The sequence below is a fragment of the Macrobrachium nipponense genome, chromosome 47 (genome assembly GCF_015104395.2).
Source record: "Macrobrachium nipponense isolate FS-2020 chromosome 47, ASM1510439v2, whole genome shotgun sequence".
Taxonomy (NCBI): Eukaryota; Metazoa; Arthropoda; class Malacostraca; order Decapoda; family Palaemonidae; genus Macrobrachium; species Macrobrachium nipponense.
In genome coordinates this window covers 35,647,693-35,674,040 of record NC_087222.1, presented here as the reverse complement: position 1 = coordinate 35,674,040, position 26,348 = coordinate 35,647,693, and the positions used below count along the sequence as shown (strand labels likewise).

The following is a 26,348-nucleotide window of genomic DNA, read 5'->3' as shown; positions in this document are numbered from 1 at the left end:
TGTTCAGGCACCGCTTCCAGGTATTCAGAGGAGGGTCGTGATCCTCCATCCGTCCTGGATGGAGGATCTGACGACTGTCCTGAGGAAGCTGATGAAGAAGAGGAAGAGGAGGAAGGTGTCGTCGTCGTCTTCATTGTCTTCTTCGTCGTCGTCTGCTGCCGCCTCTTCCCCTTCGACTTCCAAGGCTTCACAGCCAAGGAAGAAGAAGGCCGCCTCCTCCCCCCCTAAGAAGTCTCCTTCGGGAACTTCTAAGGGCACGCCTCACTCCGGTGTAACGGGGTGGTCTTCCGCTGGTCCTCCCGCTACTTCGGGAGCGGGGCCCGTCTCTCCTTCCGCAAGGAAGAAGATGGGGACCAGAGGGGTACTGGCTAACACCGGTACCTCCTCACCTGGTGCTAGGGGCTCTGCTGCTACATCAGGTTCCGTCTCGGCCTCTCGTTTGCGAGAGGTACCGGATGTGCGGTCGCCCGCGGGTGACCGTGCAACCAAGGCTCAGGCTTCCGAGTTTGCTCGGCGCCAGGACCGAGGCACGGAGCGGAAGACTGGTGAGAGTCGCTCAGGTGACTCCCACCAGACCAGCGAGAGCGATCCACTGGTACCCAGGGTTGACGCGACAGTCCCAGACTGGCCACGGGCTGAGGCAAGGAAGAGGTCCCCTCGGTCGCCGGTTCCAGCGGCACGACGCGCCATGAGGACAGGCCCCGATCCCACCGCGACAGCAGACTCTGCCGGTCCCCTGACCGCCACTCCCACCGGCACTGGGCGGGCGGGTAGGGGGATCAGCAGCAGGCTCCTCTTGACGCTCACCGGCAACTGGGACGGGTAGGGGGATCAGCCAGCAGGCTCCTCTTGACGCTCAGGACCAGAGCCGCTGTTTTCGGTCCAGCCACTCTCCTCCGGAGAGACGCACGACCAGGCGTGCAGCTCGATCGCCTGCAGCCCCCCAAGCGCACCGGTTGTGCTGGCTGGACGAGGGGGGAGTGGTCAAGGTCATCCTCTCCGATCCTTTCAACTTCCTCAGGTTACACCGGGAAGAGCGAGGCGAAGGAGGAGGGTCTCGGGAGGCGCTCTTGCTGGAGGGACTTGACGGTCCAACTCCACAGGACACAGTCACTCCCGAGATCCCGAGACCTCGGGGAAGGATCGCCGCTCCCACCTTCTGACCCTATGTCCAGGCTCGAGTCGTTCTGGGGTCCTAAGAAGGAACCCAAGACGACAGTGGGTCTGCCGCGATCTGCTCTGGCTGACTCGGTGCTGGGCCAGGTGGACGCCCTCGTCTCCGGACAGGAGGGTTCGCTATGGTCTGGCAGTCTTCCAAGCTACTTCCCCCCCCACCCCCGCCTCTACTGCGACAGAGAAGATTCTACGTGCCATCGGAGGACCCTATGCCGCCCAAACAGGTGAACCCGAGCTTGCTAGTTCTAACTCTGGGGGGTGTCTGCAGCAGCTCCTGTCGGAGAACCTATGGTTCTTGCAGCAAGAGGCACTCTCCTTGGAATCGACCGCCAGGGCGGCATTCCAAGCAGTCTCCTGGCTAGACCTGTGGTCCCTCATAGTGTCTAAGGTTGCGGCCACCTCGGGGAACATCACTCCTGAAGGTGACCCGGCTTTCGGGAGACTGTGCCATCTGGAGGTAGAGCCATCTCCTACCTAGCCCACCAGACGGCAAACCTGTGGGCCAACCTGGTTCTTCAGCGTAGGGACGCAGTCCTCACCCGAGTGACCAGGGCGGCTGGGCGTGAGGCGGCTCTGGGTCTTCGCAACACACCGGTGCGGAGTTCCTCCTCTCTCTTCTCAGGAGAGATGGTGGACGCTGCGGTGGAACAACAGTGCACTGACGACAGTGACCGTTTAGTCCACCAGGCAGTCTCGAAGGTGTCTGGGCAGCCTCGAGCTACTGCAGCCAAGCCTAAGAGTTTGGTTAGTGCTTCCTCTGCAGCCAAGACAATCGCATTGTCGAAGCCCAGAGGAAAGACTCTGCCTTCGACTTCTTCAAGGAGCGACCATCACCGAGGACCCTCCTCCAGCCCTCCTTTCTCACGAGGGGGAGCTGGGAAGAAGAAGTCGAAGAGAGGTAGGAAACGCTAGGGATGGCGTTCCCCCTCACCTGCTGCCGGAAGTGTGGGGGTGCCTGGCGAGCCATTGGGCAACATGGCAGCGCTATGGAGCGGAGACCTGGATAGTAGACGTCCTTCGGGAGGGGTATCTACTACTCTTCGAGTCTCGGCCACCCCTCACCTCCAACTGGGTCCACCTTCAGACACGTTTCCGGATCATCCAAGGACGTAGCACTTCGGCAGGAAGTCCAAGCCATGCTGAGCAAAGGAGCTGTGGAGATCGTCAGGGATCGGTCACTGGGCTTCTACAGCCGTCTTTTCCTGGTGGAGAAGTCTTCGGGGGCCTGGCACCCGGTGATGGATCTCTCTCCCCTGAACCGATTCGTTCGCCAGTCTTGGTTCACGATGGAGACGGCATGCTCCGTGCTCGACTCCATCAGGGAGAACGACTTCATGCTTTCGGTGGACTTGAAGGACGCATATTTCCAGATACCCGTTCATCAATCCTCCAGGAAGTACCTCCGCTTCATCCTCGATGGGACGGTGTACCAATTCAGGGCACTTTGCTTTGGTCTCTCAACCACCCCACAGGTGTTCATGTGAGTGTTCACTCTGGTGTCTGCTTGGGCCCACTCGTCATGGATACGTATCCTAACTTCCCTTCCAAGAGTTGCCACACTAGATACCACGAGTGAATGTTGCCATGTAACTCTTTTTCATCTATTTCAGGGGGAGATTACGGTTGTTTCTGAATACTTAAATTTTTATCATAAATATATTATATGTATGTACATGTATGTGTGCATGTATGTATACACAGTATATATCCAAATGTCTCCATCTAGATAGCCAGCAATAATGTTTTCTGGGCTGACCTGTGTTCGCCGGTGAAAAGATCCTGCTTTCCTCTTTTCTAGTATAAATAATCTCTAAATATACCAGAGAAAAAAGTTGGCATGGTATGCAGAGGTTACTACCCTCGCGCGAGCACCCAAGGGGCGTCGGGTATAAAGTACTGGGCGTGTGGAAGCCACAATTCACAGGGCTCCTGCCAATTAGAGGTTTCCTCCCCAAAAACCCCCAGAAGGGGTGAGCTGACCCAACGGCAACGCCTCCTCCAGCCTCGAACCACTACTGCTACTACCCGACGCCAGCGACCTCTTTAATCCTGTTTTAGAGATAGAACACGGTGTACCACCTTTCGTATGCTCGCTGTTTTTTCTCTGCTTTGTGCTTGTGTTTGCAATGGCTGCTGCAGCTATGTCTCCTGCACCAAAGTTGAGTACCCCAATTTATGTTTTTTCCATATTTAGGTTGTTGCGGGACCTTTACGGTGCTCTCAGCCCGTCTGAAAATTGTTGGGGGACGCGGCGTCACCCGCCATCTTGAAGATGAGCGCTGAAGCATGCTGTCGGGTACCTCCCTTTGTTTACATTTTATTCTTACGGTACCCGACCCGTGTTTTATGATCTTTTATTTATATTACCATGTTTATGAATACGCTTCGTTCGCGCCCACGGCTTATTCGGAAGTCGATTGGGACCTTCTGTTACCTGCTTCGGCAGTAGTACGGATTAATTTCAAATTGACACCCCCCCTCCTTTGTTGTCCCCCCCTCCTTACTCTTAACTCGTGGGCGCGTTCGTGTGACTATGTTTAGATTTTATATTTATATTATTATTACATAGCATTTATGCATATTTGCATTTACAAGGCGGAGAGTTGCTCATGTGGCCGTATTTTCGTAAGGTAGGCTAACCGCCTATATCCGTTCCCCCGTTTACTTCGGTTACTGAGCCCTGCTTTTGGCCCCTTTCTCATGCATTCTATGACAAATAATTCGGTTTAGTGCGTTTTGTGAGGCCAAGGTTCTAAACACGGGTTTAGTAGGTTTAATTTGGGATGCAGACCACTAGCGATCAGGCCTATCGGTTTTTCCCTTACGTTTACCCATTTCACACGTAGCCTATGCAGCTCTTTCCTATGCCTCTTGTAGAGTATTGATTTCATTTTATGTCCGTTTTCCTGTGTACTCCCTGGGGCCTGGTCTTCACAGTCTCGGCCTAGTCTCCTGCGGTTTACCGCAGTTGTAGGCTTACCTCTCAGTCGAGGTCCCCCTCTGGTCGTGTGGCTACTGTTATATGGGTATGCGTTAAACTCCGGTGACGGAGGGGATAAATGATTCTCCGCCGGTACCCCACAGGTCCGGAGGCACTCCGTGTACTAACTTCCCCACCCCGATAGTTGACTATAAGCCTCATTCTTTGTACCGTTAAATGTGGAATGGCCGGAGTTAGCGAGACAGGGGAGGACTCCGCGCCTGTCAACACGTCTCCGTAAAGGGTGCATAACCTCATACTATTCCACAGTGATGGAGACCAAGGGAGAGGCCATGAAGCGTGAAAGGAAAACACGGCGCCGGAGTATGCACACCATTGGCGGAGCTCTGGCAGCCTAGCTCTGGGCTAGAATCCTTATACGCTGACCCCTGGTCCATCACCCCCACCTCTCCTCCATCCCAGCCCCTACCACTCAGGGACACTTGAGCGGACATACTCTAGTAGGAATATGGAACCGCGAGTAACGACTCGGCTGAGCCAGAGACGTAAGAGGGTAGGGGGAGAGGGGGGTGGGGTGGTTGGTCATGGATGTCTGGCTGCCTTCCCGATCAGAGGTGGCCACACCACTGGTAGTGTAGGCTACGCCCGTAGGGGAGTAGAGAGATGAGACCATGGCCTGTCGTGAATGGTACGGCCACCGGTTTGGAGTGGTCGACCACAAGCCGATGTATAGGCTACCACTTGCAAGAGGCATAGGGTAGAGCTGCATAGGCTACGTGTGAAATGGGTAAACGTAAGGGAAAAACCGATAGACCTGATCGCTAGTGGTCTGCATCCCGAATAAAACCTACTAAACCCGTGTTTAGAACCTTGGCCTCACAAAACGCACTAAACCGAATTATTCGTCATAGAATGCATGAGAAAGGGGCCAAAAGCGGGGCTCAGTAACCGAAATAAACGGGGGAACGGATATAGGCGGTTAGCCTACCTTACGAAAAAACGGCCACATGAGCAAAACTCTGCCTCGTAAATGCAAATATGCATAAATGCTATGTAATAATAATATAAATGTAAAATCTAAACATAGTCACACGAACGCGCCCACGATCTTCCAGGCTGCATATATGAAATTCCTTGCAAAAAGTGTGATAAAGTCTATTACGGACAGACCGATAAATCTCTTTCACAACTTCTCAAGCAACATCAATATTCTGTGAGAACTGGACAAATATCGAATGCATTATCGTTACATATGAGATTTAGACCATCCTATTAAACTGGAGTCAAGCAAGAGCCTTAATCCCATGTAATGACCACAGTTAAAAGGAATATCATTGAATCTTGTTTTCATCAAGTCAAATAATAGAAATGTTCTAAATTTAAGTCTTGGTTTATTTTTAACTTGATGCTTTCATTATGAAAAAAGTTGTAGATAAATATAAGCAACAAAATTAATATATATTCAGTTTTTACATGTTTTGGACCTGTAAAGATACTTTGTAGTTTCGGTTAGGTTTGTGTGACCGTGTGATATCCGACAATCCTGATTATCTCTTTAAATTTTTACCCTTTTGACAATTAACCATCTGGTATTCTTGATCTTTTTTTGTACCTGAGACCTTTATCTCCAATTGTACTTCATTAGCTCCTTGACAATGTCTGAGTAAAGACGAAAGCGCTTGGATTTCTGAATATTATTTTCCTGTGGTATTCGCTTATTATGAAGTCACGTGCATCTACAGTGATTTTTTTAAAGCATATTATATTATATATATTATATATATATATATAATATATCTATATATATATATATTATATATATATATATATATAATATATATATATATATATACAGTGGGGCCTCGTTATCCACGGGGATAGGGCCCAGAACCCCCCCGTGATAAGTAAATACCCGTGTTATCCTGATACCCCCCTCAAAAATTGCTTAAAACTGCCTACTTTAATAGTTAACCCACCCAAGACCACTATTCCAATGTTTATAACTGCCTACTTTAGTTCAAACACCAAATATGTTTTCAACTATCACCTAAAACTAAATTCAAGACAGTTTTAAAGTTATTGTACAAAATTAGCCTTAAAAAATAAATGTAGTATGTATATGTACTACTGTACATATGTAGCCTACTAGCCTAGGGATTACAGCTAGAAGCCTACATACGCATGGTGGGCCTCTTTTTTTTTACAAGGAAAGAGAGGATGAATGGTAAGAGAACTATCAAAATATGTAAATCATATGGGTACTCACCAACAATCTATGTTGATAAAAGATGGCGACGATTTTGCAGTGCAATCCAGTAATATAATAACTATAATGCTACCAACAGTATGCAGCGAAACACCTCTTCCCTTCGTCACAACACGTTAATACTAGTATATTCCACGTAAAAACCTTCATCTGACCTTTAGGCGTCTTTCCCATAAGAGTAAAAAGAATCAGGGCTTTTGGATGCCACATAATTAAACTCGTTTATATGGGTACAATTTAAAGAACGCGCCGCACACCACATTTCATAACAACAACAAACAAACGTTTGTAGGCCAGTGTTGCCAACTGGGAATGGCAATTTCTTGCTAGATTTTGTTCCATAAAAGGCTAAAAAAAATCACATACCGTATATACTCGAATAACGTGCAATCTCCCATATCGTGCGACCCCCTAATTTTCACCAATAAACAGTGGTTTTGTGTTTTGTCATGTATCTCATGTATCATGCAAGTTCATAAGGTTGGTGGTTTAGCCTGCTAATGGCCGAGTCATTCAGATGTGTGCTAATGCTAGTCAATTTACGGTAATTTTCTTATTAATCTCGAGAATTGAATAGAAAATCTCAAGATTAAAAAAAAATCCCAAGATAATAAAATAATTGTAAAAATAACACGCCTTGGAGTCCTTAATCATTCTCTCTCTCTCTCTCTCTCTCTCTCTCTCTCTCTCTCTCTCTCTCTCTCTCTCTCTCTCTCTCTCTCTCTCTCTCTCAGGAATAAATACGTATGTACTGTAATTTGCAGTAAAGTGTAGACATTGTGTGCGTGTTTAAAAAAATGTGCAGTACACACACATTCCGATGTTTCGGTTTTTGGAATTTTTCAGATTTCGGAAATGTGAGGTCAGATGCATAATCAACAAACACCACTACTGCAGCAAAAACATTTTTTTCCCTTTATGTTTTTCATTATTGTTATTTATTAATTACAGTTTATTTAAATAAATATTAATATAATACTGTTAAATGAATGTGAGATAATTAAGATCACCTATAATAAAATAGTGGGACAATTAATACAATATGTTCACTAATAGGTATTATTTTCAAAACAAACATTCCGAAACAAAACCAAAAAATATAATACATAACAATCAAAATATAATAATGTTTTGCAGTTCAACTTGTGAATTTTAACAATAAGTATGACTATATAAGGGATTTTGACGAAGGAAAAATCTATTTCTGGGTGATTGGCTCGTGTCGCCCTATGAAAGATCCTTAATATCATTCTTTCTAGGTAAATTTAGCCTAAAATTACCAGAGAAAAACAAAATTAAGAAAATGTCAGTAAAACTGACTCGAATCAACTATTAAAAACGAACGTGTCGGTATGATAATAGGGGCGAGTGTGGAACACTACCACGAGACAAACACCAATTAGAACTTCCTATCAGAATCCCCCCAAGAGAGAGCTGATACCAACGGGCGATGCAGCCTCTACTACTACTACTAGAGGGACGCCACGGACAGCAGCGCCCCCTAGCGGACATCCTTAATTAAAACAGCTAAATACATCTTGTCCTGCAAGGGGGGGGGGGAAAACAAACCATAAAAAATGGGGGGGGTTTCATAGGGCGACACGAGCCAATCACCCAGAAATAGATTTTTCCTTCGTTCAAAAATCCCTTTTCTGGGCTCAGCTCGTGTCGGCCTATGAAAGAGTACCAGAGAAACAGACAAGATGGGAAAAAAGGGAATAATGAAAAACAGTTTAAAATGATGGATATAATATAAGTAAATCAATTACAGCATACAAACTAAGCACTTAAACTAACTTATACTAAACAGTAAAATAATAGAACGTTAGTAATCTTAAAGTACTTAAATGGTAATTACAGTAAATTACAGTGCTGCATGTAATATAAAGAAAAAAGGGAGATTTACTTAACAAAATTATAAAATATACAAACTCATGTGTCCTACCCTAGCATAAAAATAAGGGTAGGTACACTGAAATCCATCATTAATACAAGTATTGTAACATATATACAAACACATTGTGTCCTACCTAGCATATAAAAATAAGGGTAGGTACACTGAAGTTTCATCATAAATACAAAAATGGTGAATATATACAAACATATTGTGTCCTACCCTAGCATAAAAATAAGGGTAGGTACACTGAAGTACATTATCAGTACAAGTGTGGATGTCCCTAGCAAAAAAAATAAGGGACAATCCACTATATGATTCAACGGCTAAGGCTATGATATTGAGTAGCCTGGCGATAGGGTGAGGCATGTTGGCTGATGTAGGTAGAAAGGAGACCTGGATCTATACTACAACTACTATACAGTATCAGGGGAAACTATGTTTCCCGCTGCTACTGCTGAAAACTTTAAGATTCCCAAGGACTTTAGATAATGCCGTTTAAAGACTGTCGGATTTTCCTCAGTATACTTTCTAAGATCCTCAAAGTTTCATATGTTGGAAAATAATTAATTGAGGTGGCTACTCCCCTGATATCATGTGCTTTTGGGAATGACTCAGGGTTGGCTTGTTTAATGAAGTAAAGGATTTGTTGTCTAATGCCTTTCACTGACAAAGTACCACCTTTTTCTCTCATGAAGAGAGCACCTGAGGATCTTGAAGAAGTACGAGATAGAAAGGCTCTAAGAGTTGATACTGGGCAGAGAGAAGGATCCTGTGGAAGTGGGATAACCTTCCAAGGAGCCCACCTTGCAAGAGGATCCTCATTCTTTTGGCTAAAAAGCTACGATCCGGAGCAAGTAGAACTTCTCCTGATGGGAGAAATTCCACATGACCCGCATCCCTGGATAGAGCCGACAGTTCTGAAATTCTAGCTCCTGAGGCTAGGCTTAATAAGAATAATGTCTTCCTCAGGAGCATTATGAATGTACAAGATGAGTTGTCAGTATCTGAAGCTAGTTTGAGGACATCATTTAAGAACATGAAACTGTAGTAGGCCTCTGAGAAGGTCTAAGTCTAGCACAGGCTTTAGGGATAGATGTGAAATAAGATTCAGTCAGATCTATCTGAAAACTACTTGAAAGATTTTCTTCAAAGCCGATGTATGAGTGGTAATCGTGCTAGCTGCTAAACCTTTTTCAAACAAGGATCTGAAAAAGGATATAGCCAAATTAACTGTCATGGTTGTAGTGTTCGATTCTCTCAAGAAAGATGCTAATTTTTTAACAGCTGAGTCATATTGTCTAATGGTTGACTCTCTCTTATCTGATTCTAGGAAGAGAATATTCTGTGGATCAATATCAGCATCTTTATTAGCCGCAAACTTCATGAAGTCCATAAAGTTAGGGTCTGGAGAGTTCCTGAGGAAGCGAACACAGTCCTCATTTGTACTGATTGTGATAGCTTGGGATTGGGGATCCGTTGAGGTCGGAGACCCAATTCCAGAAGAAGAGGATACCAGTTGCTCTTGGGCCAGTCCGGTGCAATCAGAGCTACTATCCCTTTGAAAGACCTTAGTTTGCTAGGACTTTCAAGAGAAGATTCACTGGAGGAAAAACATAAATTCTCCTCCACTAATTCCAATCCAACGACAGGGCGTCCGTGGCATAAGCCAGAGGGTCCAGGTTGGGGGCCACATAGCAAGGGAGCTTGTGGTTCGCTTGTGAGGCGAAGAGATCCACTTGGAGACCTGGGACTCTCAGGCTTACCCACTGGAATGACCCGACGTCCAGAGACCACGTCTGATTCCAGAGGAACTGACCGGGAACCAGGGCGTCTTGCTATCACATTCCTTAACTCCTGCCAGGTGAGTGGCAGACAGATGCCATTTGTGTTTGTTTGCTAATGCAAAGATGGCTATCATGACATGATTCACATGCTTGGATTTGGACCCTCCTCTGTTGATGCAATGAACTACCACTGCACTGTCCAAAACTAACCTTAGATGAGACTTCTTCGGGGGAAGCAGTCTCTTCAGAGTAAGAAATACTGCCATTGCTTCCAACACGTTTATGTGGAGCTGGCGAAATTGAACTGACCAAGTCCCCTGAACCTGTTTGAACTGAGAGTATCCCCCCCATCCGGACAGGGATGCATCCGTGTGAATGGTTAACACTGGGAGGGGATATTGAAGGGGTACTTTCTTGGCTAAGTTCTTTACTTTTGACCAAGGCCGTAGTTTGGTTGCGGAGGATCTGTGGAATTACTGACAACTTGTCTCGATATTTGGAGTTTGCTTTTGACCGCCAAATTCGATTTATATCTTTTAGCCTTGCTTTCAGAAGGATATCTGTTACGGAAGCAAACTGAAGAGACCCTAGGATTCTCTCCTGGTTTCTTCTTGACGTTTGTTTGCATTTGAGAAATTGCCTGACAGATTTTGCTATTTCCTTCCGTTTGACTACTGGAATTGACAGATTGTGGGAAGACAAATCCCATTGGATTCCTAGCCACTGAAAACGAGATTCCGGAGTAAGTCTGGATTTCGTTTTGTTTATCTGGAACCCCAGATGTTCCAGAAAGTGAACTACCTTTTTGGTGGCTTTGAGACATTCCTCGACTGTTGGTGCCCAGATCAACCAATCGTCGAGGTATGCTGCTACCATGATTCCCTGAGCTCTCAATTGTTGTACAACCACTTCTGCTATCTTTGTGAATACCCTGGGGGCTACATTCAGACCGAAGGGCATCACTTTGAATGAGAATGTTTGATTTCCTAGCCTGAATCCTAGGAATGGGCGGAAGTGCCTGGCTATAGGGATATGATAGTATGCGTCTGTAAGATCGTGGAGCATGTGACGGCTCCACGCGGAAGTAAGGTCCTTACTTGCTGAGAGGGTAAGCATCTTGAACTTGTCGCAACGAATGAAGAGTTTAGCCTTGACAAGATCTAAGATTACCCTTCTTTTTGTTGAGCCTTTCTTTGGCACGCTGAATAAGCGACCTTGAAATTTTAGATGTTGACTCTCGCAATAGCTCCTTTCTGAAGGAGTTCTTCCGCGTAATCTGTCATTCCTTTGACGGTATCTGATGGAATGATTTGATTGGAGGAGGATCTTTGATCCAACTCCAGCCTAATCCTTTGGACACTATGCTCTGTGCCCAATTGCTGAACCCCCACCTGTGGCGGAAGAGGAACAGCCTCCCTCCTACCTGGGGAGCCTCATTGTTGATGGGCGGGTTGGCCACCACGCCCTCCTCTGAACTGCCTGCTCCTCGTACCCCTTCCTGCGCCACGCTGACGAAAGTAACCTCTCGCCCTACCTCTCGGCTGAGTGTAGCCTTGAGCCTCATATGCAGGGTTGAAGGCCGGCGAGATAGCGTAGGAAGTGGATGGCTGAGATTGCTGGGGCAACAGGAGGATCGGCTGGTTCTGCTTTGAGCTGGTAGGTTGTCCCTGTTGGGTAACCGGGACCGCCTGCACAAATTGCTGCTGTTGCTGGAGTTTTTTATATGGCTGGAACCTCTTACCAGCCTTCTTCGGTTTCTTGCCAGCAGTGGGAACGGATTCCTGTTTCCTCTTTGAGGAAATACCACCTAGCTCTAAGGCTCTGGTTGAGTCTAGCAGCTTCGTGGTGTACCTCGTTAACCGCGGACTCTGGGAAGAGATCCGCTCCCCACATGCTAGCGGCCAAGAGTCTATTAGGCTCATGCCTGATGGTACATTCTTGTAAGACATGCTTCCGGCAGTTCCTCCTAGCCTGGAAGAAGTCAAAAGCGTCCGTTAGAACCGTCTGGAACTGAGATTTCGCCAGAATCTTGAACAGCGGTTCCGTCGCGTAAGAGAGGGCAGCCATTTCCGTGATTATCAGGGAATTGAGGGACCTGCCAAACCTAGTTCGCGCATCAAACTCTGCCTGGATTAGGGAATCCGGCAGCCTTGGTAGTTTCTCGCCGAACTGGTCCATGGCGCAGTCCGGTTTGAGCTTACCAAGCGTGAACGTAGCTGGCAAGTTCTCCCACAATTCTCCGAAGGCAGGGAAGAGCGGAGAAGTAGACTCCGCCTCCCTCAACTGTGGAATGGGCTCATCCTTGAGGACTGCCTGAAGGGACTTCTCCACTAATTTCGTGGCGAACGGAAGAGAAACCTCCTCTTCCGTCGCGAAAATAGTGAAGGTGGACTCTTGAAGGCCTGGAGTTTGGTGTTCGTACACTCCCAGTCCTCAAGGCAGTGAACCCATTCCCGCTGAGCGTGATCTCTACTATATAGGACCGACTCCTTAGAGATCTTGTCTTCCCTCGTCAGAGCCGTTGGCGTCAGCCTAGCATAACCGATGAAAGGCTGCGTCAGACCCGGAGGGTAAAACTCGAAGTCCTCAATCCTTCGAGTTCCACACTCCGGGATAGAGATCATTCCATCTTTGAACGGAGCGTAGGCAGCTACTCTCCATGGGTTCTCCATAGAGAAAGCTGGCAAAGAGTCATATGGCGGGAGTTGAAGAATCCCCGTGCTTGACGCTGGGGAGACTGGGGGAGGAACCTGAGATAGCCCAGCTACTCGGTCCTCATTCTCTCTCATTCTGTTAGAGAGATCCTGGATGATGGCCAGATTGAGACAGAGTGTTTGACAACTGTGCAAACATCTGCTCGAATCGTGTCCCCAGTGCGGAGATTTGCGAGCCTACCAGCACGCCCACCTGTTCCATCACCCCTGCTGAGAAAGCAGAGGGATCAAAGGTGCTAGTGCCTGCTACCCCTACCGGCGTAGCCGGAGTGGAAGCGGTGGAGGCGGGAGAAGGCAGTGGCTCGCGGGAGAGCGAGCCTTCTCCTTCGAAGAACCTTGTCTTCTGGAGCTCTTTGGGTGAGAAGAGCTCGGCTTTGCTTTCACCGCATCGGCGTAGGAAGTCGACGACTTCTTAGCCGAAGAAGACGAAGACGACTGCCTAGAAGTCGTCTTGGCTAGAGTCTTCGGTTCTCTCTTTCCCTTTTCCTTTGGAGGTACAGAGAGAGCGGGAGAGCAAGTAGGGATCTCAGATCCCACAAAGCCTTGGAATGAAGCGCTAGAAGAAGGGACAGGAGAAGATCCAGAAGCACCCAAGGAAAGACCTTGGGCGCTCGACACACCTACCTCAACCAACAAATCCTCTACCCCTACCGCCATAGGTTCAATGTTAAGGTCCAGGGCAGCGACGTCCGGGACCGACTCCTGGGAGGCTACGACATCAAAGGACTGCTGGAGGTCTTGCTGGATGGAGGCTATCAGCGGGGCAGCGGACAAGGGGTCAAACGTAACCCGTCGACTTGCCCGCCCGAAGATCTGGACGGCCAGCTTCTTATCCAGAATGTAGGGCTGGCCTTTGGCGGCGTTCTTCCCGAAGCCGCCCACCCACGCTTTCAGGTGGCGAGGGCGACTTCCCTCACACCGGTAGCCTGAAAGAAAGGCGAGATTAGTTGCCAATGGTGGAACGGGGTTAACAAACTTACGACTAAAAGTTGTTAGTAAAATGATAAGTAAGCCTATAATGGACTTACCCCATCTCCCAGCTGACCGACCAGGTCGTAGCAGATGGCGCAGGCTTCAGGATGCCAGACGATCGTCTCGTTGAACGACGTGGCACAGGGGGCGTGAGACCTACACTCATCATGTCCACAGGGGTCGAACAGCGTCGCGTTACACGCTGGGACCTGGCAGTTGGTAGCCTGTAAGTGGAAAAGTACATGAGTACCAAGTAAACACTTACAGTCTAACAGATGCTCCGCTGGTGCCGGAGCGATAAAGTTAGATTAAACCAGAGCCCCGCTAAAATACGTGTGGTAACCAGGTTGGTATCCTAGGCTATGGCTCCGCTGATGGCGGAGACACAAAAGGAAACCAACCAGGAGTGGTGGTAATAGGAAACCACGACGGAAAATAGCGGGGATGGTAGATAAAAATAATAATATTACACAATTCATTGTAAAATATTGTACAATTAGGGTATATCCTTAAATTAAAAATAATAAAACAACCTCTCTCCGCCCGTCTACTAGAAGAGTGCGTAGGTAAGAAGTAAGCTCCCTTCGGTAGCGGGGGGGGGAGAGATATAAGGATATAGTAGGCAAGCAACCGACCACTAGTAGTGCCCACCCCGCCCGCTAGCGGAGCCAGTAGCCTATAACCAAAGGTGCCCCGGCTGCGACGGAAGGCTCCTTTCGTATAGCAAGGGAGGTGGCTGAGCAACTGGGGAGGGGGGGGGGGGGGGGAGGAAGGTCTCGGCGAAACACGGCGGGAGCGAGAGAGGGGGGAGGGATGGCCTACTCCTCCCCGCCTCACCGGCTACCCGCATGGAGACCCGGTACCTCATGAGTGGCCGCCCTATACCCCCCGCTGGAAGGAACCCCTGGCCACCTCCTAGTAGGAGTGAGAGAAGGCGACTAAGGTTGTCTTGACAACCAAGGGGTCCCCCAGCTCCTCCCTATACCAGAAAGGGAGGACAGGGGCAGGGTAAGGTGCGATGGAACACGTGACCGCAAGTGGCCTAGGCCGCGAGCAACACAACCGTGGGAGGGCCACGTGAACCAAGCTGTACCAATACACGGAACAAGCACCTAGGCTAGCCTAACACCCTAAATAAAATATATACATCGAAAAGATGGAAGAGACACTTTTAGTAAAAGAGAAAGAAGCCCAGGAGGAGGCAGACTGTTCCAAGAAACAGAAGCCTACTCGGAGCCAGCGATAGCCGATGTAGAGCAAGAGCCGGGATGCTGGGCCGGAATAAAAATAATAATAATAGCCCTAAATACCAAGCTATGAGAATGGTAGGAGGGCTAAACTAGCTAAAACTCGATGTAAAACAATGAACGTGATAAAGTAAGCCCATAAGTATAAGAAGTCCCAGTATGGAGGACCGGGAATTCTTACGAGGCAGCATGGCCGCCACGAGACAACCGGGGAACCGTATATGACCTATTAAGAGGAAAATACTGGTACCCGGAAGATAAAACTGTGGTAAAATATTACTTATGAGTTACTTAACTTAGCCGTGGCAATTGCAGAGCGTTCCATCGTAGATTATAAGGATAAATCCCAAAAAAGCACAGCACAAGAAAAATGGCGACTTGTCGCTAGCGCTAAAAATTAAGGATGACCGCTAGGGGCGCTGCTGTCCGTGGCGTCCTCTAGTAGTAGTAGTAGAGGCTGCATCGCCCGTTGGTATCAGCTCTCTCTTGGGGGGATTCTGATAGGAAGTTCTAATTGGTGTTTGTCTCGTGGTAGTGTTCCACACTCGCCCCTATTATCATACCGACACTGCTTTTTAAGAGGAGTGAGCGAGTCAGTTTTACTGACATTTTCTTAATTTTGTTTTTCTCTGGTAATTTTAGGCTAAATTTACCTAGAAAGAATGATATTTAAGGATCTTTCATAGGCCGACACGAGCTGAGCCCAGAAAATATATTTATTTCCATATCGATCTTGAAGTTGAAGAGTCGTAAAATTCTGAGGATGGTCCGGGAAAAGGATTTGTACTTTGTGATTACGTATCGCTACAACACCATGTGGTATTTTCATACCACCCCTATATTGATGACGCATCGCTACGACACACTGGTGTTTTTCATACTATACGTTAAAGTTAAAAAACATGACATAGAATCGACTTTGCGACTCGTTCACTTTGATATTTTTAACGATACAATAACTATCATTTGTACTACTAAAACCATCTTCACATAAGTAATTTTTCGTAAAGTATATGTTGTTGCAAAAGCTAGCTTATACATAAAAGGCTTTTATAATTTAAGTCATCTTAGATATACATATGCACCCAAACTCATTGTGTAAATTTACTACTGTTTCCTCGGATATTGAAATACTTTAGCATCATTCAAACACTTTAATAATATAATGCATAAATACTAGGCTATACATATTTACATCGTATACAAATACTACATACAGTTTATATACACATACTTTTATATACAAAGTTAACAGTTATATACACATATTTTATATACAAAGTTAAGCATCATGGTAGTGATCAGACGACAGCTGTGCACTGGATTACGTACGTACTACTTGGAAGATAAAACGAACAAAAATTTTGTTGTTGTTAGTCGCCGGGATAGATTAACATTTTTCCAGAGATTAAAAAGTTGTTGAATTTGTTTTGAAGTATGCCAACCGCGATATTATATTATTGTTTTCACGAAGGAATAATTATATAAAGAAAATTATTGAGTAATTTTTGCAGTCAGCAGTCAGAAAATCACGAACATGGTAACGTTCAAACCTAGTGCCATCCATGGCGTATGTCTATAAATAGAACAGAAGCAGAGGGCAGTCATTGGATAACAGATCTCCCCAATGGCTACCAACCAACCAATCAGGTGTTAGTTATACTACTCTGTAATTTCTTAGAATGAACGTTTACACACACGAAGCTAACGATGATGTATGTGTTTTGCATACAGTACGTAGTTTTAGTTTTTTATTATTAGTGTAAGTAGTTTACTGATTTCATGAAGAATAGAATGATTCCTTCTCATTACTTTGAATGCAAAATGGCTTGAAGATTCTTCCGCAAAAAGAAGAGAAAAAAAAATTCCTTAGAAGATGATACTATTTACTAACGCGGTTGACATACCTTCAAAAACAAAATTCAGTCTCTTTAATCTCTGGAAAAATGTTAATCTATCCCGGCGACTAACACAACAAAATTTTTGTTTGTTTTCATCTTCCAAGTAGTACGTACGTAGTCCAGTGCACAGCTGTCGTCTGATCACTACTCATATGATTAATTTTGTATATAAAAGTATGTGTATATAACTGTTCTAACTTTGTATATAAAAGTATGTGTATATAACTGTGTTTAGTATTTGTATACGATGTAAATATGTATAGCCTAGTATTTATGCATTATATTATTAAAGTGTTTGAATGATGCTAAAGTATTTCAATATCCGAGGAAACAGTAGTAAATTTCCCCACAATGAGTTTGGGTACATATGTATATCTAAGATGACTTAAATTATAAAAGCCTTTTATGTATAAGCTAGCTTTTGTAACAACACATATCTTACGAAAAATTACTTATGTGAAGATGGTTTTAGTAGTACAAATGATAGTTATTGTATCGTTAAAAATATCAAAGTGAACGAAGTCGCAAAGTCTATTCTATGTCATGTTTTTCCTAAACGCGTTGACTTAAAGGAGAACGTTATTTTGGTTGTTTTATCACTGGCACAAACCCATAACAATGCAGTGTATGTATGATAATTCTAAACTATTATTCACTACCAAAATAACGATGATATTTTGTATTGAAAATTAATGATACGTATATTCCAAACATTATTACTACGTAGCATGAATAGTACTATAAAAATTTCGAAAGATAATCTTGCTGTGAACGCTACCATAATTTGATTTTCATATACGTATGTACATTTTGTCAGCTGGCTGGCCTCGCATAGATAAAATTGATTTCACTGATATGGAATTACTCCACGAATAGCCTTTTTATTATGAAGATATGACGATAATATATAAGGTAAAAAATGCTTTTATGTATTTCGTTTACGCTTCGTCGCCAATAACAAACAGCAATACTTACGATAATCTATGACAAATAGCGTTTGTATGACTTCATTGTTCAGATAAGTTATACGTATACGAATACTGCCAAAATAATAATGAAGTTCGAATTAATTTTAGCATTAATGTTATTACTACTGTAATTACACTACCACTACTATTAAAATTTCTAAAAGTTTATCAAAACAAAAAATGTCGCTTTGAACGCAACCGTGTACATAAACCATTTTCGTACGTAAAGGTATATGCTTACATTTTGTGGCTGGCCACTCCGACGATAAGTTGAGTGCAATGATGTGGAATTATTCTTCGAATAGGCTATTTATTATGAAGATATGACTATAATATATATGGTAAGAATGGTATTACCTTTATTGTCAGTTAATATCATAATGTGAATGTTTGTGTACGTTGGTGGTTATCGCACTGCAACTACGCTTAGCCTACCAATGAACGTTGTACATAGGTAAACCTTGAATAGGCTATTTATTTCGAAGATAGGACAATAATATATTAGGTGAGAATGGTTTTATTACCTTTATTGTCAGTTAATATCATTATATGAGTCTTTAAATGAATGTTGGTAGTTATCGGACCACGGCCGAGGGTTAGGCCTACTGAAAATAAAACATAAGCATACGCAAACAACAAACCCAAACCCGTGAGTGCAGCTGATTTACATACCAGTGATGTAAACATGAGAAACGGTCCAAGAAAAAACCCGTGATTAACTGGATCCGTGAATACTGATCCGTGAATAAGCGATGCCCCACTGTATATATATATATATATATATAGTATATTATATATATATATATATATATATATATATATATATATATATATATATATATATATATATATATATATATATATATATATTATTTTTAGTTTCCCATTTTATTTATTTCAGCATTAATAACCTAAGTGTTGTGATGGTAGGTTTAGTAGCTATAATCAATTAATCAATCCCATTACTCATACATATTATTCTTCAAGATTAATCTGTAAATTCATTTGTAATATTTATCCTCAAACTTCACCATAACATGAATCATGGTAGTATCTAGTTTTTTATCAGTGTCTTGAATGTTCATACTTGTTTTATTTCCCTCTCTATTTCCTATCTTTGCAGAGGTTGAAGCAGAACTTGGAAATAAGTATGATGGTTATTTGAGTAGTGAGGAAATTGATATAAAGGAAGAGCCAATTGAGCCAATGGAGGAGCCATCCAATAGAGAAGGTATGGCTCCAAAACGTAAGGTTGATTCAGCCGATGGCAGCGCATCAAAGAAAAGGAAAACCGTCCCATTGGACATGATATTAGAAATATTTATGCTTTCAGAGAAGGGAGAATCCAACGTGAGCATCAGTCGTGCGCTGGACATTGGTCATATGACGGTTACATTTATACTAAAGAATAAGAAGAGTATCCTTGAACAGGTCAAAATTACTGCACCTGAACGGGTCAAAAGTGCTGCACCTGAACAGGTCAAAAGTGTTGTTCGTAGAACGCCCTATAAAAAGAAGAGTATACATGAACATGTCAAAAGTGCTGCACCTGAACGGGTCAAAAGTGTTGTTCGTAGAACGCCCTATAAAAAGAAGAGTATACATGAACAGGTCAAAAGTGCTGCACCTGAATGTGTCGAAAGTGTTGTGCATAGAACGGCCAGTAAAATGATGCTGGACACTGTTGAGTTAGAAAGGTCATTGTTGTTCTGGCTTAAAGATCAGAACCAGCGGCGTATGCCATTAAGCCTTGGTGCAATTAAAGAGAAGGGTAGAAGGTTACATGAGGCATTAGAAAGTGAAAGGGAGAAAGGGAGTACAAGTGGACAGTTTGTGGTGAAGAGTGATTGGTTTAACCATTTCATGGCTCGTGCTAGATTGCAAAATCTTAAGGTGCCAGTTGAAGCTGCTCGTGCTGATGAGGAAGCAGCAAAATATTTTCCTATTTGGTTGGCTGAGATAATTAGGGAGGGGGGTTACTTACCGGAGCAAGTGTTTAATGTGGATGATACAGGCTTATTTTGGAAGCGTATGCCTAGTCGTATGTTTGTCTCCAAGGAGGAGAAGTCGGCACCGGGTCATAAAGTCAGTAGGGAAAGACTGACTTTACTTCTCGGTGGTAATGCTAGTGGTGACTTAAAACTTAAGCCTTTGTTAGTGTATTTGGCTGAGAATCCAAGGGCATTCAAGGGAATTTTGAAGAGTCAACTCCCCGTCATTTGGAAGTCTAATCAGAAGGCTTGGGTTACACTTTGTATCTTTGAAGACTGGTTTACAAATCACTTTGTGCCAACAGTGAAGGAATATTGTATTCAGAAGAATCTGCCTTTTAAGGCTTTGCTTGTGTTGGATAATGCCCCTGGACACCCTTCACAATTGGATTACATGCATCCTAATGTGAAGGTAGTTTACTTTCCCCCAAATACTGCTTCCATTTTGCAACCAGTGGACCAGGGTGTCATGGCCTTCTTCAAGGCCTATTACCTCCAAAGGATGATGAACAATGCCTTTGAGGCCATTGGAAGAAACAAGGAGTTGACTTTCAAGGAATTTTGGAAGTCATACAACATTTTAGAAGCTGTGAAGAACATTGCAGGTGCTTGGGACGAGGTACAGCAGACCAGTATGAATGGGGCCTGGAAGAAACTGTGTCCGCAGTTTGTGAATGACTTTATAGGATTTGAGGACTTAGAGACTCATGAAAGTGTCACCAACAATATTGTTGCAATTAGTAAGGTGCTATGTTTGGAGGTGAATGCTCACGATGTCAAGGAACTGCTGGAATCACATGCAGAGGAGTTTTCTGAAGAGGACCTCATTCAGTTGGGGAAACAGATGACTGAGGAGGAGGAAGAGGCACCAGTCCCAGAACCCAGGTTATTAATTGATAAGGATTTGTCAAAGGCGTTTTTCCATGTAGAGAAAGCGATAGCATTGTTTCAGGCTGCGGACCCCAACATGGAAAGGCACACCAAGATACTTAGAAGGGTCATGGATAAGCTCACGTTTTATAGGGAGACTTTCGAAGAGGAAAAGAAGAAAAAAACTCTCCAGTCTAGCCTTGATTGTTTTTCCAACAAGCAGTCTCCAACATCATCTGCCTTTCCTAACCTAGGTAAGGAATTCTTAATTTTTTCATTTATATAAATTGTTTTATAAGTTTTATATAAAAAAAGTACAGTACAGTATTATAATATTTATATTTATTGTTGCATACTCTATAATTTTTATCATTATCATTCCAGAAGTGAGCGTCGTCCTGCCCAACCCTAACTTCCAGTACATCATGTTAGTTCAAGAAGGAACTGTCATCGCCTACCAGAATGAGCCTTTCTCTTAACCCAGGTAAGGAATTCCTCACTTTTTATACTGCATTCAACGAGCGAATGGGTAGGGGTAAGACAGTGGATGTTATGGTTTATAACCATTCCTTTCTCTTGTAAGTGAATATGGCTACTGTGTATGACAGGTGATCTAATATTTGTGTTTGTTTTCTGTGTTAAAGATTAGGTTGTATGGATTGTGGTCTGTATTTGGCAATATGGTTTTTTCATCTTCTTGTCTTCTCTATTGAAATTGCTAGATTTTGTAAGGTAAGTTACAAGACCAGATTGACTAATTGACATACAAACTCACAAACTTGCATGGATCATCGAGAAGTGGTGTGTGACTGTCACCCTTCATGATCATTGAAAAGATTGGTCTATGGGAGAGATAGAGAGAATAAATTGCAAAATTAAAAGAGAAAGATATACTTCAGAGAGGTTAGACAGAACATTCTTGAATCTAGGTTTTCTTTAGAATTAGCACTAGGTCAAGGGAGAAAGAGAGAAGTCTATATGTACAGTCATCCCTTGTCTATCGCGGGGCTTAGGTTCTAGAACCAACTGTGATAGAGGTGAAAATCCGCAGAGTAGTGACCTTATATTTATTTTGTTCCTACACGATATACAAACCCTCGGTCCTTTACATGAGGAATTACTTTCAGCGTAGCTGGAATTATGGCTGTTAAATTCTTGAACAGGGTGGTTAGGCAGTAACTTCCGTGTGGGAGGCAGGTAGGCTAGCCTGCCCGGATTGTAAACACTCCACTTTTCTTTTGTCCATCTTCCGATGAAGACGTGTTTTTGTGAGCTCTTGCTGACTGGCCATTGATAATTTTCCCGGTAGGATATTTCATTTTTTATTTTTTTAATAAATATGTACTGTATGTACTCGCATAACACGTGATCTCGCCTATCATGCGACCCCCAAATTTTCACCCTCAAAAAATTATTTTATCACGTATCTCATGTATCATGCGAGTTAAATTTACGAGACCAAAATTTAACAATATGGGCTAACTTCTTTCCTTTTTTTTATACTATTCCCATTTTTTTAATTAGGCTAACCCCTTTTCCTCCATCTCTTAATCTGTCCCATCTTCTAGTTAGTTTAAAAAAGTAAAAGACAATGCAAAAAGTGTCTGTAGTAATGATATACTTGTTTGGGAAATGCATACAGCCAGAAACAGCTGATTTGCTGTGAACAACCAATCCGATAAAAAACAGCCTTTTTGCTTGCATTTCAACCATCGTACGACAGTAAAAAATTACAGTAGTTATGTTACAAATGACATTAATGAGAATAGGACTGAGATATTTTTACTTTACAGGTAGTAGTCAACTTACTACTGCAATTGGTTATGAACAACCAGTCATAAATTGATTTGGATGTAAGTTGGCCCATGTTATTTTACCGTAAGAATATTATACTAGCGTAGCCTACACTAGGGTAATCAGTACCAGCTTTACATATAGGGTAGCCTAGCCTAACTTTATACATATATGGCATACTGATTAGTAATTTCAGCTAATTCTATGATGATTCAGTACAAAGAGAAATTGAATAACATTTAACAAGTTAGCCTCGCCTATACAATGATAATATCGTGGTACATATATTGTATATATACGAATACAGTAGCCTAGCCTTCAGTATACTGTACTAGCTAACGTATACAATATATTTAGTAATTTACTAATAAAAGCAATTTTGGTGTTTCAATGCATTCTGACTGTGACATATTAGCGGGGGGGGGGATTGCGACACGAAAACGGGAATCAGATTTGGACCCTATCGGCATACCCAATTGAGTGATGTCAGGCTGCTGACGGCTACGTATATTTATGAAATAAATACACAGTGAATATGCAGCTTTTCCGATTCTTTTAAAAAGTTATACATTACAGTATCCAATAATATTTTATGTATTCTCATATTATTGTATCAAAATACTAACAAAGCAGTCAGTGTTTTGTCTGGAAATCAGAGTTTATTTCTCCGTATTTAACTCATTTTGGAGCAAATTGCCTTTCTTTTAGTTAGCATAAAATATCTAGATACTCTACTTATATGAGACAAGGTAATTTGTCACTGGATGACGTGTTTTTAAGTCGAAATATGAAGTTGATACGTCTCGTGAACTATACGTAGTATTTTTTTTCGTTAACAGATTGCGTTTGGGCATGCTTATTGTATAAAAATATTATGTGATTTCGTTCGCTATTTTCACTTGATTTCATCATAGTACAAACTTTACCGTTACGTTACTTATCTTTTATCAGCATGAAAACAACAGTAAAATGTTTTCTTTCAAGACCTGAAGTTTTGATTAAAATCATTTTCTCTCAATTTTATCTATGGTTGTGTTTGATGGCATAAGTTTACTGGAGTTATATCCTTGTTGCCGATGCACAATAATAGTATTGTAGCCTTACTCGCTATGGATAAAAGATCAGCAAGGGCATATACTGCTAAATTTAATCTGTAAGTTTTAGCTAAAATTGAGGAAAGAATGTTGATGTGCTAAGGACTATTATCGTGCATCGGCAAAGTGGATGAAACTTTCGCAAACTTTGGTATAGTACCATCCTACTCGACCATAAACAAAATTTGTGAGAAACGTGTTTTAATTAAAACTATTGGGCATCAAAAGAACACATTTTAGTGTTTTCACTCCAATAAAAGATAAATACATAGAGCTCGTAGTATTCCGATGAGAAAATGTTCTAATATTGAACGGAATGTTGATTTTTGTTTACGCAATAAACATGCCCTTAGCGCCATCTACTAACAAAAAAAATAACTAAATCTCGTTCACAAACGATACGTTTTCAAATTATATTTCCACTTGAAAACACTTTGTATAACGTAAAATAACCTTGTCTCATATAAATAGAGTATCTTGAGATTCATTTACGCTAACTAGAGGCAAGAAAGTCGCTCTGATTTGAGTTCAACACAGCACAACAAACTTTCTTCGCAATCGCCCAAAGCTGATTTCCAAAACAAAACACTGATTGCTATGTTTGTATTTTGTAATACAAACAAACTGTAATATGAAAATACATATAATATTTCTGGGCTTAACCTGTGTCGCCCTGTGAAATGGTTCCTTTGATACTATTTCTTAGGTATAAATATTGGCTATTCATCCTAGAGAAAAAAGAAACAATATAATGCCAAGATAAATGGCTCGCTCACCTCTAATAGAAGTGTCGGTATAGTAAGGAGCGAGTGGAATCACTACCAGAGGTCCCTTGCCATTTAGCTTCTTCCTTCGACAAAACCCCGAACTACGGAGGAGCCGTGCTACAGCTCCCGGTACCTCTACTACTACCGTGAGCGCCTCCGACGCGTGTGACGTCATTCCTTTGATAGCACGCATTGCCGCCACACGTTGCTTTTTTCTTGTGCTGTGCAATTGCTTTTTCTGGATTTATCAAGGATTTTTCAAGATGTCTTCAGCTTCTGCTTTTAAGTTAAGTACTGTTTGGGGTTACTGATCTCATTTTATGATGATCTTCATGTTTTTTGTATGTTCGGAGCCTTATCGGCCCGGTCTGCCCCTCGACTGCATGGCGGTAAGGGTTCTCTCTTTCGGTCTCCCATACCGTTAGGGATTTCCCTTTTCACAGTACTATTGATATGGTTACTTACACATAGTCTCTATATCTTTTATGCAGTTAGCTTATTAGTTAGGCCTTCACGGGGCATGCTCCGACCGCACGTTTCGGGCCTTAGCCTAGCTATGCCTTACGTTGTTAGGAGTTTTTATCAGTCATGGTTTAGAGAGTCATATCATACTATTTATTCTTATGTTCCCTCTTGCCTACTCTAGTTCCTGATTACCGTTTAATCTTAATAGTAGGTACTAGGTTAGGCTAACATACACCATACTTCGGAATGGCGATTAGCCCACCCTGTTATCACTGTCCTTACCGTTAGGTTAGGCTATCATACCCCAATTGTCGATTGGCGATTAGCCTGCCCCCCTTATCTTGAACTAGAGGTTAGATTAGGCTAACATACCCCCTTTCTTCGGATTGGCGATTAGCCTATACTTTTCTGATTGTTTAGTTTATTCGTGTCCCCCGTGTTAGCCTAGCTTGAAGATATCGCATTATATTTATTTGTTTTGATTGATTTATTTTATTATAAGTAATCCTATATATATCAGTGCTATTAGATTCGACCTTGGGCAGAGGTAAATAGGATGGTATTTAACTCTGATATATTTAAATCAATAAATTATGGAGATAAAGAAGGAAAGCTATATGCATATAGGGGACCTAATAACGAGACAATCACAAATAAGGAAAAAGAGAATGCTGCTGCAAAAATCCTACTAAATGTACAGGAGCAGCTCTCCGCTTTAGTAGGAGTTTTTACGAAGGAGAATCCCAGAAAAAAGGACTCTTTCCTTCCGATAAAGAGAACTAAAGGAAGAAAAGAAGGATCTAACATAAAAATTGCGGATTCTCCTCGGACGAGTATGAAGAATGCGCCAAAAGCGCCAGCCTGGCGCAATGCGCCAAATGCGCCAGATGCACCCAGATGCGCTAGAAGATCCATATGAACCAGAAGAGCCAGAAGTGTCAGATGTGCCAGAAGCGCCAGCCTGGCGCAATGCGTCCAGCCTGGGCGCAATGCGTCAGCCTGGCGCAATGCGCCAGAAGCGCCACCCTGGCGAAATGTGCCAGAAGCGCCATTCTGGCGCAATGAGCCACGAGCGCCAACCTGGCACAATGCGCCACAAGCGCCAGCCAGGCGCAATGAGCCAGAAGCGCCATCCAGGCACCAGATTATACAGACTTCTTCCAAAAGACATTTAAACCAAGAGGATTTGTCTAGCTTTCGGAAGGATAAGCCCTTACCTGGCAGGGACTCTAGATGTCGCACAGGCGGCCGTAGCCCCTGTCAGGATAGGGTGGTTTCCGTTGAGAGCGATAGGAGAGGACATCCTTCCTCTGACAGGAGAGAAAGATGTCGCACAGGTGGCCGTCGCTCTTGCCAGGAGAAGGAAAATGTTGTGTTGCAGGATCAACCTATCTCTCGTAAGGACGCAAGTTGTCGCACAGGCGGCCGTCGTTCGTGCGAGAGTGGGGCAGATGTTTAAAGAGACTCATCTCCTATCGAAAACTAACAATCCTCTTCGGAA

The 26,348-nt window shown here is 43.4% G+C and overlaps 1 protein-coding gene across 2 annotated transcripts in view; it reads left to right on the top strand.

Annotated features, from left to right (window-relative positions):
• Positions 1-26,348, top strand: part of LOC135204902 (tigger transposable element-derived protein 1-like) — a 64,261-nt gene that overhangs the window by 5,286 nt on the left and 32,627 nt on the right. For both annotated transcript variants that reach the window (XM_064235144.1, XM_064235145.1), the window contains exons 2-3: positions 18,990-20,981; positions 21,112-21,211. In XM_064235144.1, coding sequence (XP_064091214.1) covers positions 18,990-20,981; positions 21,112-21,206 — 2,087 coding nt within the window. In that variant the 3' untranslated portion in view covers positions 21,207-21,211. The remainder of the gene's footprint in view (positions 1-18,989; positions 20,982-21,111; positions 21,212-26,348) is intronic.